The sequence below is a fragment of the Macaca nemestrina genome, chromosome 3 (genome assembly GCF_043159975.1).
Source record: "Macaca nemestrina isolate mMacNem1 chromosome 3, mMacNem.hap1, whole genome shotgun sequence".
NCBI lineage: Eukaryota > Metazoa > Chordata > Mammalia > Primates > Cercopithecidae > Macaca > Macaca nemestrina.
In genome coordinates this window covers 36,074,292-36,090,196 of record NC_092127.1, presented here as the reverse complement: position 1 = coordinate 36,090,196, position 15,905 = coordinate 36,074,292, and the positions used below count along the sequence as shown (strand labels likewise).

The following is a 15,905-nucleotide window of genomic DNA, read 5'->3' as shown; positions in this document are numbered from 1 at the left end:
TGGGACTACAGGCACCCACAACCGCGCCCGGCTAATTTTTTGTATTTTTAGTAGAGACGGGGTTTCACTGTGGTCTCGATCTCCTGACCTTGTGATCCGCCCGCCTCGGCCTCCCAAAGTGCTGGGATTACAGGCGTGAGCCACCGCGCCCGGCCGAGCACTGGAATTGTTTATATACCCTAAAAATGTCAGTGCCTGGCATATAAGAACCATTTAATAATAGAGGTGCTGTTTTTACTATAAGTTTAACACCAAAAGTCAGCAGCTTTTAAAGTCAGTATTTATATTACATGCATAAAACAGGGTTTCTTCCTTCATGGAGTTTATAATTCTAATAAAAATAAATCAAATTATAAATACTATTACTGTTTCTTTTTTTCAGATGGCATGAGTAACACTAGCAATAATTGAAAGATAAAAGTTAAAAACAAAGAGAAATAATCTTCTTCAGATTATATAATAGCTCTAAGAAATTATGCATTGTTTTTAGTGAAATGGAGCTAGAAAAAGCAGTGGAAAGAGGGAAAGTCCACTTAACAAAAAGATAAAAAAATTAAACCTTGGATACTAAATTTAGAGCACAAGTTTTATGCAAAAACCAAACAAAACCAAACAAAAAACACCAAAAGACGTCTTGGAGGACATAGAGGAAGATGTGAGTAAATAAAGATCTTTCTTCTGACTGGAGATACTAAATATAATAAAGATGACTTCTATATAAACTTAAATTCAATATGAAGAATTTATATAAAGAGATCTTTGGGTTGTCCAATGGTGGGTGAGTGGTCTTGTCAGATTGCTTTAGCATTCAAGCAGAGGCTGTTGGGTCTGTTTTCTGATTGATGATTTACATTCAGAGCATCTTTGTCTAGAAAGCTAGCCCCAACTTCCATCCAAACCAGGAAGCAAATCCCCTCTCCAGCATCTGTGTCAGGCTGTCCTGTAGCCTCTGCCTATGTTTCTTAGCTATGGCTCAGAAGCTGTTTATTGGAGTGAACTCTCAGGATAAGCAAGTTCAAACAGGTTGATTAGGATGATCAAATCTGGACATTAAAAGAAAAGCAATCATGTTTAAACTCTAGGATGCACTTAATGACAATGGAAGCTTGCTTTCTAGGAGTATGACATTGTTTAATTTGTTAATAATTTGCAGGGTACGCATTCTGAGGAATCCAGGTTTGGCATCCTCCACTTACATCTGCAGCCTTTGGAAATGAAAAGGGTTGGCGTAGTTTTCACACCCACTGACTATGGAAAAGTTACCTCACTCATACTAATCCGGTAGGTGTGTTCCTGTTGTAGAATCTGTTTCTTTCTCGCTGACTCATCTGTGTAAATCTCTTTAGCTGATAGTTGACATTTACTTCTCAATCAGACCTTTAGGATGAAGACTGTGTTGCAGGGTAGGAAGAAGTGGAAGCTGAGAAGGAGGTCGCTGGAGGCTTGATATGTAATTCCCAGGGCCTCAGTCTCCTCTCTTCTCCAACAGGGAGTGTGTGTGCATGTCTCCAGGAGAGGTAGTGCTTTCCACACAGCTTCTCATCCAGCTGTCTCAAACGGCAGAACACACTCATGCAAATCTGTCCTTAGCATAGAAAGATCATTAAAGGACTGCTGTAGATATTTTCAGTCTTTAGTATTTGAACAAACTTGTATCATTTTCATCTCTTTTTTGCTCCTGGAATTCTCGGTAGCCCAAAGGACAATAGAAAAGGTGTTTCATTCAGCCCATTGGCTCTTTTTATTCCTTTTCTTCCTTTGAAATGAGTTACTGCTAACTGATTTAAGTATGCTAAATGTGTTTCATATTTAAATTGTTTTCATCTTTAGGTAGTCTTGAAAGGCTTTTAAAAATTTACAGTAAATACAGATGTATCTTGAAGCTCTATGCATTAGTGAGAAGTATAACACAAATTTAATTTTTAATAAATGACATTTGAGTTATTTTTTAAAAACTTGTAGTATCAGATCACCTGGCAAAAAATTTATTATTCAGGATTTTCTTTAATATGTAAGTTTGGGCCGGGCCGGTGGCTCAAGCCTGTAATCCCAGCACTTTGGGAGGCCGAGGTGGGTGGATCACGAGGTCAGGAGATCGAGACCATCCTGGCTAACACGGTGAAACCCCGTCTCTACTAAAAATACAAGAAAATTAGCTGGGCGTGGTGGCGGGCGCCTGTAGTCCCAGCTACTCGGGAGGCTGAGGCAAGAGAATGGCATGAACCCAGGGGGCGGAGCTTTCAGTGAGCTGAGATCGCGCCACTGCGCTCCAGCCTGGGGCACAGAGCAAGACTCCGTCTCAAAAAAAATAAATAAATAAAAATAAATAAATAAATAAAATGTAAGTTTGTTCTTCTGCAAATGAATGATACTAAAAAAAATTAAAGTTCTTAAGAGTTTATTCATTAAGCATTTTAACTAAAAATACTTAATGCCCTGTTGACTTAGTGTTTCTTTTTTCTGTTTTTTTCTTTAAAAAAAATTTTTTTTTGACTTAGTATTTCATTTAAACCGACTTTTTGTTGAAGAACTAAGGTCCTAGGAAGTCCAGAGACAAACTTTATTTCACCCCAGGTTGAACTATCTCAGACTTGAAAAGAAAGTCTAAATTTTTCATAGAAGTTAATTTATTTCTGGTAGTTTCTGCCCTGTAAACAACATCAGTCATCTATTACTCCATCACTTAAAGGTATTTAAATGGTTAATAAAGTCTCTTTAATCCTTTAAAGATGTAAAGCTGTTTCAGTGTATTCTATATAATTATAAAAGTAAAATGAATTCTCTTGCTGCTTCTATAGTATTTACATTATGAGGAGTGGCTTTCGCTCCAATATACATCATTTAAAAATGGTTTCCAGGCCAGGTGTAGTGGCTTATGCCTGTAATCCCAGTACTTTGGGAGGCCGAAGCGGACAGATCACCTGAGCCCAGGGGTTCGAGACCAGCCTGGGCAATGTGGTGAAACCTTGTCTCTACAAAAATACAAAGTATTAGCTGGGCATGGTGATGCTCACGTGTGGGCCCAGCTACTTCGGAGGCTGAGGTAGGAGGATTGCCTGAGTCTGGGAGGTTGAGGCTGCAGTAAGCAGTGGTCATGCCACTGCACTCCAGCCTGGGTGGCAGAGCAACATCCTATCTCCTAAGTAAATAAATAAAAATTAAAAAAAAAAAAATCGTTTCCACCTTTTTGTCCTGGAATTTCAATTAATGAAAAGACACATGCTAGTCTGAATTACTATTTGATAAAAACCTGACTAGATATATGTTATTTATGGGGTGATATTTTAAATCTTCACTTCAAAAGAAACAGTAGAATTTTATGTCTAGTATCATCCCTAAGGCAGAATTTCTTATGATTACTATGAAAACACCTTAATTCACCCTGTAAATAAGTTTTGTCATTTTTGTCTAAATTTATTAGTGTTTGTGTTCCCCAGTTTATTTCTTCAGTTTTTTTTCTCGAATGTCTGATCACTACCCTGGTTTCTAGTTATCAGAAAAACATATGAGGCTACATGTGTGGGCTGTAGTTGGAAGGGGGTCATGATTGTTTGCATGTTCTTGCTGCAGTCAGCTCACTTTGGTACTTGGCAGTGGCAGCTTCGCTGGCCTGTGGCTGCACCCTTATTCTGTGAGATGGAAGAAGATTCCACACTATTTAAATGGATTTTCTTTTTTAAAACTTCAAAAAAGTTTGAAAATATTCTTGCTAACTGAGAATATTTAAATTCAAGTACATTGTACCTTGTGACTCCATGTAATGCCTTTCGATTTGTATTTCCTTTCACTGCAGGAATAACTTGACTGTTATTGACATGATTGGCGTGGAAGGATTTGGAGCGAGAGAGTTATTAAAAGTGGGTGGAAGACTTCCTGGTGCAGGAGGCTCCCTCCGATTTAAGGTGCCCGAGTCCACACTGATGGACTGCCGTAGACGTGAGTTCATATGCGTGGCACTCTTGACAGGGAAGGTTGGCATTAAAACTGAGAGTGAAAGGATTCTATACATTCTAAATTTTAAATTCTAAAATTTAAAATTGTTAAATTCTAAATTCTAAAATTTAAAATTGTTAAACCCTAATTTCTAAAAATTTATAGTAAATTCATTGTATTGATGCAGATAATGAAATCAGGCAAACATTTGAGCATATATAGGCTGGTACCCCTGGATTAGAGTGGTATCTTTAGATATTTAACTCAACTTAGATAATAGACATAAGCTAGGTGGTGGTGCAGGCCTTTATTAGTCTGTTCTCATATTGCTGTAAAGAAATTTCTGAGACTGGGTAATTTATAAACAAAAGAGGTTTAATTGGCTCATGGCTATGCAGGCTGTACAGGAAGCATGATGCTGGCATCTGCTCAGCTTCTGCGGAAGCCTCAGGAAACTTACAGTTATGACAGATGATGAAAGGAAAGCAGGCACATCTTAGATAGCTAGAGCAGGAGCACAAGAGGGGAGGAGGTGTCACACACTTTTTTTTTTTTTTTTTTTTTTTTGGAGACGGAGTCTTGCTCTGTAGCCCGGGCTGGAGTGCAGTGGCCGGATCTCAGCTCACTGCAAGCTCCGCCTCCCGGGTTTACGCCATTCTCCTGCCTCAGCCTCCGGAGTAGCTGGGACTACAGGCGCCCGCCACCTCGCCCGGCTAGTTTTTTTTTTTTTTGTATTTTTAGTAGAGACGGGGTTTCACCGTGTTAGCCAGGATGGTCTCGATCTCCTGACCTCGTGATCCGCCCGTCTCGGCCTCCCAAAGTGCTGGGATTACAGGCTTGAGCCACCGCGCCCGGCCCACACACTTTTAAACAACCAGATCTCACGATAGCTCACTATCATAGTGACAGCATTGTGGGAGTGGGGGGTGGTGCTAAACCATGAGAGACCACCCCCATGATCCATTGACCTCCCATCAGTTTCCACCTCTAACATTGGGGATTACAATTGAACATGAGATTTTGGTGAGGACGCAGATCCAAACCATATCAGCACCTATAGTCCCAGCTACTCAAGAGGCTAAGGTGGGAGAATCACTTGAGTTCAGGAGTTTTAGGCCAACCCGAGCAACATAGCAAGACCCCCTCTCTAAAACAAACAAACCAAAAAGATACAGAGGGAAAAAAGATTGTGTAATTACTGAATTATCGGAGTAGTGTTAAACATTTAAAATAAATACACAAAGCAGTTCATTTGGCTGTCAGTTACCTAATCACAGAAAATCACTGAAATGATGACTGGAGAAAACATTAAAAGTGTGCTAACCAATAGCACTTTTTATGATGATGAAAATATTCTGTATCTGTGTCATCCAAGACAGTAGCCACTAGTCACATGTGGTTAAGAAGTCTTTAAAAATGGCTGGGCACGGTGGCTCACGCCTGTAATCCCAGCACTTTGGGAGGCTGAAGTGGGCAGATCACCTGAGATCAGGAGTTCGAGACCAGCCTGGCCAACATGGTGAAACACCATCTCTACTGAAAACAAAAATTAGCCAGGCGTGGTGTCGCATGCCTGTAATCCCAGCTACTCAGGAGACTGAGGCAGGAGAATCGCTTGAACCCAGGAGGTGGAGGTTGCAGTGAGCCGAGATCGCGCCAGTGCACTCCAGCCTGGGTGACAAGAGTGAAGACTTTGTCTCAAAAAAGAAAAAAAGAAGTCTTTAAAAATAACTAGTTGCTGGGTGTGGTGGCTGACACCTGTAATCCCAGTACTTGGGAGTCCAAGTTGGAAAGATTTCTTGAGCTCAGGAATTTGAGACCAGCCTGGGCGACAAAGCAAGACCTCATCTCTACTAACAATAAGAGAAAATTAGCGAGGCATGGTGGCAGATGCCTGTAGTCCCAGTTAGTCAGGAGGCAGAGGTGGGAGAATTGATTGAGCCCAGGAGATCTGGGCTGCAGTGAGCTACGATCATGCCGCTGCACTCCGGCCTGGGTGACAGCGTGAGACCCTGTCTCAGAAAAAAACAAAATAAAAAATAAAAATAACTGGCGTGACTGAAGTTAATTTAAAATGTATTTTAATTAAGTTTAAATAGCTGCATATGTCTAATGGTTACCATATCAGACAGTACAGATTTAGAAATACATTAACATGTTGCACTAGAAAATTTTAAAATTATGCATGTACTTAAATGAAATACCTTTAAACTACTTATATTAGTTTCAGCAACTTCCTAAGGAACTGAAACAGAAATAAATGATGAATGTAAAATGCTTTCGGTAAATTCTTATTTTCCTATTACTATTTTTAATTTTATAAAAACACAGAAAGCATTTTAGTGTAACTGTGTTTTCTACAGAGAAACCTGGTTGGTGAAACCATTAGATTATTTGTAGGACTATTTGAATGGCTGAGTAGATTTTTGTTTGTTTTAGAAAACTATGCTAAATGGGCACTGAGTTTGAAAAGATTTGTTAGAGGCCAGGCACGGTGGCTCACGCCTATAATCCCAGCACTTTGAGAGGCCAAGGCAGGTGGATCACGAGGTCAGGAGATTGAGACCATCCTGGCTAACATGGTGAAACCCTGTCTTTACTAAAAATACAAAAAAATTAGCCGGGCATGGTGGTGGACGCCTGTAGTCCCGGCTACTCGGGAGGCTGAGGCAGGAGAATGGTGTGAACCCGGGAGGTGGAGCTTGCAGTGAGCCGAGATCGGGCCACTCACTCCAGCCTGGGCGACAGAGCGAGACTCCGTCCCAAAAAAAAAAAAAAAAAAAAACGCACTGTAGAACCAGACCTGTCACCGTAGCTCGTGCCCAGCACTTTAGGTTTCTCATGTTGGAGGATTGATTGAGCCCAGGAGTTCAAGGCCAGCCTGGGCAACGTAGTGAGACCTCATTTCTACAAAAAAATTAAACAATCTCCTGGCTGTGGTGGAGTGTATCTGTAGTCCTAGCTACTTGGGAGGCTAAGGTCAGAGGACTGCTGGAGTCCAGGAGTTCAAGGCTGCAGTGAGCTATGATCATACAACTGCATTCCAGCCTGGGCAACAGAGTGAGACCCTGTCTCTAAAACAAAAAAAACTGGAACCAGATAGAAATATTAGTACTTATGTGGGATAGATTGTTATGAATTCACAAGGATATTTAAAAATTGTCATAACCTTTCTTTTTTCAAACTCAGTATAAAATGTGTTCTCGTTTATTTGCAAGGATTTGCTTCTTTATAATAGCATAGCACATGTTTGAACTGTGTTTCTAGCAGCTGTGATGGATTATACAGAAGCACTTATACATCCCCTTAACTGGTGCCTGGTTCTATGTGAGTGAAAGTTATAGGGCATGGGGTATATGGTAGCTTGTAGTAAATCAAACTATTTGACTTTTGAGAAGAACAAACTTTTTACCTTAATCTTTAACAAGTAAAGGACCAAAGAAGAGATTTTGGTTACTTTTTGTATCTTGGTAGAATATTTCACGTAAGAAAAATCTTGCCTACTCAAGTATCTCTGTTGTATCCTAGAACAGAATCTATAATTGTTCTAGAAATTAGATAGAAATCATACTTTGAGCTTATGTTGGATTTTTTTTCACATTTTAGTGATATAGATCATGGTTTGGTTTATTTAATAAATACTGACCCAATAAATTATTTTCAATAAATTTTATAGTTCACATATACTAAATATATCTTTTTTTGGTTCCCATTAGAACTGAAAGACAGCAAGCAAATTTTATCTATTACAAAGAACTTTAAAGTTGAGAATATTGGACCGCTTCCTATAACTGTTTCGTCTCTGAAAATTAATGGGTATAACTGCCAAGGTTATGGATTCGAGGTGCTGGATTGTCATCAGTTTTCCCTGGACCCAAACACATCCCGCGATATCAGCATTGTGTAAGCATTGGGCTTTAACTTGATTTCAGTTTTGTGGTGCATTTAACAGTGTGAGGAGGAAAACTTTTTCCATTGTTAAGACATCTTATGCTGTTTTTATGTAAATACTTCTTTTGTAGAAGAAAGACGTGTTGTCTTTATTTTGCTTTGTGGCTAAAATTAAAACAAAAGTTCATAAGGATGATTCTTTTATTTTCAGGTTCACTCCAGACTTTACCTCTTCCTGGGTAATTCGGGACCTAACTCTTGTAACCGCAGCGGACCTAGAATTTCGCTTCACTCTCAATGTGACTCTCCCTCATCACCTGTTGCCCTTGTGTGCAGATGTGGTTCCAGGACCCAGCTGGGAGGAGTCATTTTGGAGACTCACGGTCTTCTTTGTCAGGTAAACCATTACCATCTCCCTTGTTCTCCTCTCACGGAGTAGAGAAGTCATCCAGGCAAGTTGCGTGAAAACGTGAACTGCCCCAGTGTAGTCAAAGTATATGAATTGAGTGGAATTGTTACTGCCTTGAGAACTGTGACATACATGAAAGATTCACTGGCACACTTTAAGGTTATAATAAACTAATCGTAAGAGAGTCATAGGACCTAGAAGTATCATAGACAGTTGCGCTTCATTATATAGTATATTCATAGGCAGTCATGGTGGATGATATGAATGTTAATTACTTGTGTTAGCTCATGCAGTGATGATTTGAGATTAGAAGACTGGAATGACCCTTTTTGAATGATTTCATAAAAATGGAATTGTAACGTCAAATTTATAAATATGCACAAGTTTGGAGACTTGTGTGTGTTTTTTTAATCTTTAAGGAACATCAGAAATTATGTTATAAATCTTAGGGAATTTTAATACTGCATCTTCAGATGTTTCTCGTAAATCGTTCCCCACTCTTCTGTAATGAAACTAGTCATTTGAATGCCAGTCAGAACCATGCGATACTGAACCTCATTGCTTTCTTCCTCAGTTTGTCCCTGTTGGGTGTGATTTTAATAGCCTTCCAACAAGCACAGTACATTCTCATGGAATTCATGAAAACAAGACAGAGGCAAAATGCTAGCTCCTCTTCACAGCAAAACAATGGTCCCATGGATGTAATCAGCTCCCATTCTTACAAGTAAGAATTCTTATAGTGTGGTTGGGAGTGGGAGCAGTTTCTCTTTTGTTATTACTTGTTTCTGATTTAATTTTAAGTAACCGTAAATTTTGACTCCACATTTATTTTCATAAAATTTCCTTTAAGTCACTGTGTGAACAGCTGCCCCATTATTATTATGAGGTAGTCTCCACGCAAGGACTTAGTTGATGGGTATTCTCATTGGCAGACAACTCTTGGAGCTTTAGAAGAAGGGAAGGTAGAACTTACGCTGCGTACTGATTGCTACCCTTTTCTCATGGATGTGGAAGTGGAGAAGTAGAGTTTGATTTGCTTTGCCTTTATGCTAAATGTTTTTCTTCTTAAATTCAGAAGCAATTGCAAGAACTTTCTCGATACATATGGCCCCTCTGATAAAGGCAGGGGAAAGAACTGCCTTCCAGTGAACACTCCCCAAAGCAGGATCCAGAATGCTACAAAGAGAAGCCCAGCCACCTACGGTCATTCTCAGAAGAAGCACAAATGCTCAGTATATTACAGTAAACACAAAACCAGCACAGCTGCAGCCAGCAGCACCAGCACAACTACTGAGGAAAAACAGACTTCGCCCCTGGGCAGCTCACTGCCTGCTGCTAAAGAGGACATTTGCACTGATGCCATGGGTGAGAACTGGATCAACCTCAAATATGCAAGTGGCATAAATGTCAACCTGCAGAAGAATTTAACCCTTCCCAAAAACTTACTGAATAAAGAAGAAAACACACTGAAAAACACAATTGTTTTCAATAATCCTTCTTCAGAATGTAATATGAAGGAGGGAATACAGACATGTATGTTTCCTAAGGAAACTGACATTAAAACTTCAGAGAACACAGCCGAGTTCAAGGAACAGGAGCTCTGTCCACTGAAGGCCTCCAAGAAACTACCTGAAAACCATTTACCAAGAAACTCACCTCAGTACCACCAGCCAGACTTGCCAGAAATTTCCAGGAAAAATAATGGTAATCTTTTCATCCCCTTTGATAATTCTCTCCTGTTTGTCCCGAGTCTGTTTTTAATGGAATTTGTTCTCACCTGTGACCGTTAGTTTTAATTGTGGATGCTGAGTTTTTTAGTTTTAGCAAAGGTTTAAATGTTGAAAAAAGACATATAAAAAGTTCAGGATGAGACATCAGGTTTTTAAGAGGTTTAAATTTTAGTATATAGGTTTAGAAGACTATGAATATTGTATTTTCTTATTGGGACGACATGGACACTTTTTTCTAAATTAATTAATTAATTAATGTATTGAGATGGAGTCTTGCTCTGTCACCCAGGCTAGAGTGCAGTGGTGTGATCTTGGCTCACTGTAACCTCCGCCTCCTGGGTTCAAGTGATTCTCTTGCTTTAGTCTCTCAGGTAGCTGGGATTACAGGTGTGTGTCACCACACCTGGCTGATTTTTGTATTTTTAGTAGAGATGAAGTCTCACCATATTGGCCAGCCTGGGCTCAAACTCTGACCTCAAGTGATCCACCCACCTCGGCCTCCCAAAGTGCTGGGATTACAGGCATGAGCCACTGAACCTGGCCTTAATTATTATTTTTTAACTCAGATTTTCTTTTTTTTGTTTTTTTTTTTTTTTTGAGACAGAGTCTCGCTCTGTCGCCCAGGCTGGAGTGCAGTGGCGCAATCTCGGCTCACTGCAAGCTCCGCCTCCCGGGTTCACACCATTCTCCTGCCTCAGCCTCCCATGTAGCTGGGACTACAGGCGCCCGCCACCGCGCCCGGCTAATTTTTTGTATTTTTAGTAGAAACGGGGTTTCACCGTGGTCTCGATCTCCTGACCTTGTGATCCGCCCGCCTCGGCCTCCCAAAGTGCTGGGATTACAGGCGTGAACCACCGCGCCCGGCTTAACTCAGATTTTCAGACTATTTGTAAAAATTAATCAGCCCATGAAATGTTTCTGACTGAACAAAACTTCAGCTATTTTATTTAATAGCTGCCTGGCCCTGGTTCTTCTTTAATTGTATTCCTTAGTTAAAAGAAGACAGATGTTCTCATGTAGCAAAAACAGTTAAGGAAAATACATGCCAAAGTAGACTAGGAGGACGACCTCCATAGAGAATTGTCATTATCCTTTAATAGATCCCTTTGGCCTGTTGTGCTTATTTATAAGTTTAGAAGGGTCTGTGCTTATTTTCTTTTTTTGTCCATCCTGACCATTTTAATATACACATTTCTGTACCTGTTATAGTCAGATTTGTTTTGTTTTGTTTGAAATAAGGTCTGGCTCTATCACCCAGACTGGAGTGCAGTGGCGCAATCTTGACTCACTGCAACCTCCACCTGCAGGCTGAAGCCGTCTTCCCATCCCAGCCTCCCGAGTAGCTGGGACTATGGGCACATGCCATCCTGCCCAACTCATTTTTGTATTTTTTTGTAGAGATGGGGTTTCACCATGTTGGCCAGGCTGAGCTCAAGCAATCTGCCTGCCTTGGCTTCCTAAAATGCTGGGATTACAAGCGTGAGCCACCACTCCTGGCCTGTAGTCAGATTTTTGACACTTTTTAATCTAGGAAAACTCAGTTGCCTTTTGTGTTATTTGAAGCATCTAAATATAACTTCATCTTTTTCACTTCTTGATATTGGAGAAGAGGCACAGAAATTTTATGGATTGACTGCTTCTGATGAGCTTTATGCATTCAGTGAAAATCCTAAACTGAATTTTAAATGTTCTATAAAAGGACATTTCTAATTTAAAAGAAAGTTGGAGTCCTCTGAGGGGAATGTGGTCTAGGCAGCTGCACACATGCATTCTTGGTGCACTTAGTACAACCCGTTCGTACCGTTTCACCTGGCAGTGGTGTGCATGCCTGAAGTGGACTTATGTCTGCAGGGTGGACACTGTGCCCTCTGTCTCCTCCACCTGGCATGTGAGTATGCCCCCTGGTAATGCAGTTAGCCAGATCTTCACATGAAACCATGGCATACCTTGTCTGTGGATGTATTACGATGGGGTGATTGGGTGTCTTATTCTGTTTGTCTCTCAGACACTCTCTGGGGTGTAGAATACAAAACATTTGTGAAAGGCTGAATTATGGGGTGAGACCTGTTGGACATTTCTCCCGTTATGTTAGTCTTTTAGGCTTGAGCGCAGTCAGGATGACTTGGCACACACTTGAAATTAGAGTTGTTTGAGGGAATCCTCCCCCCAGAAGTGCTTCTTCTGTGATCCCTTGTGCCCACAAGAGATATGCGCCTGCAAGATACAATGCCTGTGGCAGTGTGGTAGATGGATGGGAGGGACCTTCTATATCTTAATACTTTAAAGCAGTTGAAATATAAAGGCATGGATGAGAAATATGGTATCAGAGTAGGTCAGAGGATTTGAATTCTTCTTCAGGATCCTCCTGTCCAGTACTTGATGTTCAATGCCGATAGCTGAGGCAAGATTAGCAGGTAATAAGACTTTAATAAGCATGAGTAAATTTAATATGGGAGTCTGGAAACATAGGATTTGCCTGTATCGTTGTAGATGGTAAACCTGCCCAGAATCTTTCCTTCCTGTACGGATGACTGGTGTGCTTATAATGTTTGAAATGGCAACAAATCTTTCACTGCCAGAATTTAAAAATACTGTTTGGCTGGGTCAGCAGCATGTTGAGTGGTACCAGAGTGATTGTTGATCAGATCAAATAAGAACTGAGGAAAGAACTTTTGCTTTCCAACATGTTCAGACCAGCAAATTCAGAGGTGCTAATTCACAGTCCTCTACTTGTCTACAGAAGTAATATGTTAGCAGGAGATTCCTCCCAGGGAAGTTCGTTCATTGACAGGCATTTTGTTCTGACTGTTTTATGTTCACAGCACTGTCCTAGGAAAATACCAGAGATGTTAAAAAGTGAATAAATTGCCTGCTATCCATGTACAATTTAAAATTGTTCAGGAATTTAAAATATTAAAAATAAGAAAGGACTGAGAAATCTAGGGAAAGATAATTATAGTCTGAAGGGAGGGTTTGGAGTTTTACTAATATTAAGGGTTTGGGGCTCTGTTGAATTTCAGAGGAAAGCATTGCAATTGGCAAATGGTAAACAGGTGTATAATTGACAGGAAAGTCACAAGTGCAAAGAATGCTTGAGAATGAGAAAACCATATATATAAGAACCTTCAAATTTTTACTTCCAGCTTTGAGCATTAGTTCTTTGCTAGTTTTGAAAAGTATTTTACTTTGTGAAATGTGTGTTGTTTGCATTGTAAGATCTTTTCTAGAATCTGAAGAAAACAGCTTGGTCTTTGAGCTGGGCTCAACCTGCCTGATAGCTGAGAGTCCTAAGTGCCAGTCACGTTGTCTCTTGTGTGACTGGCAGGATTCCAGCAGAATGGGAACTCACTCAGTGTGTTTGCCACATTTTAGCCATTTCTCCCAAAGTATACAAATGGTTGTAGAAACTATTCTAGTCACAAGATTGCCTTTAAAGGGAAAAAGGGAAAGGCGGGGGCATTCCTGCCTCTTAAGAATACTTTAAGTGATTTTCCTAACCTATCAAAACCAGAGGCACCTGAAGAATCTGCCTTCTCCTATTCTGAGGCTTTCCCCCTGCCAGGTATAGTTTATTGTGTGAGAAGAAAATGTTCTAGGGTATGTATGCATGACTTTGACTACATACTTGTCATCAAGAAACAGAGTATTTGTAAGTAACAGAAAATGTGTCTTATTTGGGAGGCCGTGGTGGGCAGATCACTTGAGCCCAGGAGTTCCAGACCAGCCTGGGCAACATGGTGAAGCCCCTTCTCTACCAAAAGAAATGTAGTAGCCAAATGTAGCCAGGCATCATGGTACGTCAGCATGGGCCTGTGGTCCCAGCTACTTGGGAGGCTGAGGTGGGAGAATCACTTGAGCCCAGGAGGTCAAGGCTGCAGTGAGCCGTGGTTGTGCCTCTGTACTTCAGCCTGGGTAATGAGTGAGACCCTGTCTCAAAATAAAAGCAAAAATAAAAAATGAAAAAAAAAATGTGTCTATCCCTTTTCTACTCCATTTCCCCTGCCTGCTTTGGAATAATTAATTAAAATTCCCAATAGAAATAAAGTCTGCTGACATTCTTTAAGGCTCTGTTTTTCTACGCTTGTTTTTGGCATCAACTTGTCAAACAACTATCAGTTAAACTTGTCAAACATTTGTTACACGTTCCAGAACCTCTTGGCCATCTGACAAGAGTGGGGCTTTATGTGTAATGTAAATGATCTTGTGAATATAGCTCTTAATTTTAAATGTTTGTAACCATTTTCACTGTCTGATCAAAATAATGTAGATTTGGAATTATGGCTAAAGACAAGCTGTGGTTGGCTGCAGCACTACCGAAGAGAAATAGTGAGCAAATTATTTCACGGCTTTCTACCTGTGATAATGTAAGGTATAATTAAACTTGATAATAGCTTAAGCCTTGAGCTTAACAGTACCTGAAAGTGTTCACTGAATTACATACCTCCACTTTCTGAAATTATTGGTATTTGCAGAAATTCAAAAAATGTTCCCATTTACTTAAAGATACTGTTAACTTGAAGATTTAATGGTTTATTCAAAGCAGACCACGTGATTGTGATTAGATTCGAGACAGTTTAACTTTAAGCAGGTTACTGAGGAGATCACTTGTTTCTTGTTCTTCCATTTGCTTCTGTTTTTTAACCACTTTTTAAAGGAACTATTGACCTATAAAGCTGTATATAATGTATGCATCTTGATGAGTTTGGGAATAAGTATACATCGTGAAACCATTACCACCGTGAAAGGCATTAACATATTCACCCCCCAACATCTTCTCCTGCCCCGTTTATTATTATTAGTGTTCCTTCCATTTGTTTTTGATTTTTAACTGTGGTGCAAACACTCTTACTCCCTGAGGTCATGGGGAAGTTGCATGCTTAATAGGATGACTTGGTGTATTAGGCTGTTCTTGCACTGCCATAAAGAAATATCAGAGACTGGATAATTATAAAGAGGTTTAATTGGCTCACAGTTCCGTGGGCTGTACAGGCTTCTGCTTCTGGGGAGACCTCAGGAAACACAGTTATGGTGGAGGGGTGAAGGGGAAGCAAGCACGTCTTGCGTAGTGGGAGCAGGAGGAAGAGAGTGAAGAGGGAAGTGCTACATACTTTTAAACAACTGAATCTCGTGAGAACTCTCTCACTATAATGAGAACAGCCAGGGGGAAGTCCACCCCCATGATCCAATCACTTCCCACCAGGCCCCTCCTCCAACACTGAGGATTACAATTCGACGTGAGATTTTGGTGGGGACACAGAACCAAACCATATTGCATGGATTGACCCTATTTGTAAATGACGTATGTATTTGGTGTCCCATATTCTTGAATACTTTCATGTTAGAATTTCTCAGAGTTACTGCAGAACTTGTTGTTAACATTCATTTTATTGTTTTTCCTGATTCTTGGCCCCAAGAAGGCATTACTAATTTTCTAAAAGTCTGTGCATTATTACTTTTTGGGGATGGTTTTGTACTGGCTATTAAATTTGGATCCTTCCTAAGAAGCTTTGATGACTAATACTTTCAGTGCTATATTCTTGACCTGAAGAAAACTGAAGGAAATCCATTTTCTTACAAATTAGGACACCGGGAGAGTAGCACCTATTTTTTGAGGCAAATATCTGCATTGTATTTCATGCTTATGGCTTCCAGAATCCAAAGGGATGTTCTTCTTGTGCTTTCTTTTTCTGGTATGGACCCTGTTTGCCTTGCTTTTGGCTGTCTGCTTTACTCTTTCACAGTGCTTGATGTTTTCCTTTGTGGATATCTAACCGTCAGTTTGTGTTTTAGAAGGAATTACATTTCAAAGGTGATCTCTGCTAAAGAATGACTTTCAATTTTGACAAGGTAGGAAATGGAGGGTAATGATGCTTCCACAGGGCTGCTGTAGGATGCTCTTGGTTCGGAAATGCACAGGTTTGAAAGGGATCTGAAAGATGTGT

The 15,905-nt window shown here is 40.3% G+C and overlaps 1 protein-coding gene across 6 annotated transcripts in view; it reads left to right on the top strand.

The window, feature by feature from the left end:
• Positions 1–15,905, top strand: part of TMEM131L (transmembrane 131 like) — a 170,001-nt gene that overhangs the window by 127,688 nt on the left and 26,408 nt on the right. For 5 of the 6 annotated variants that reach the window (XM_071092912.1, XM_071092911.1, XM_071092914.1 and 2 more), the window contains 6 exons: positions 1,154–1,281; positions 3,794–3,936; positions 7,650–7,836; positions 8,036–8,221; positions 8,808–8,957; positions 9,309–9,937. In XM_071092912.1, coding sequence (XP_070949013.1) covers positions 1,154–1,281; positions 3,794–3,936; positions 7,650–7,836; positions 8,036–8,221; positions 8,808–8,957; positions 9,309–9,937 — 1,423 coding nt within the window. The remainder of the gene's footprint in view (positions 1–1,153; positions 1,282–3,793; positions 3,937–7,649; positions 7,837–8,035; positions 8,222–8,807; positions 8,958–9,308; positions 9,938–15,905) is intronic. The other variant, XM_071092910.1, reaches the window with a different exon arrangement.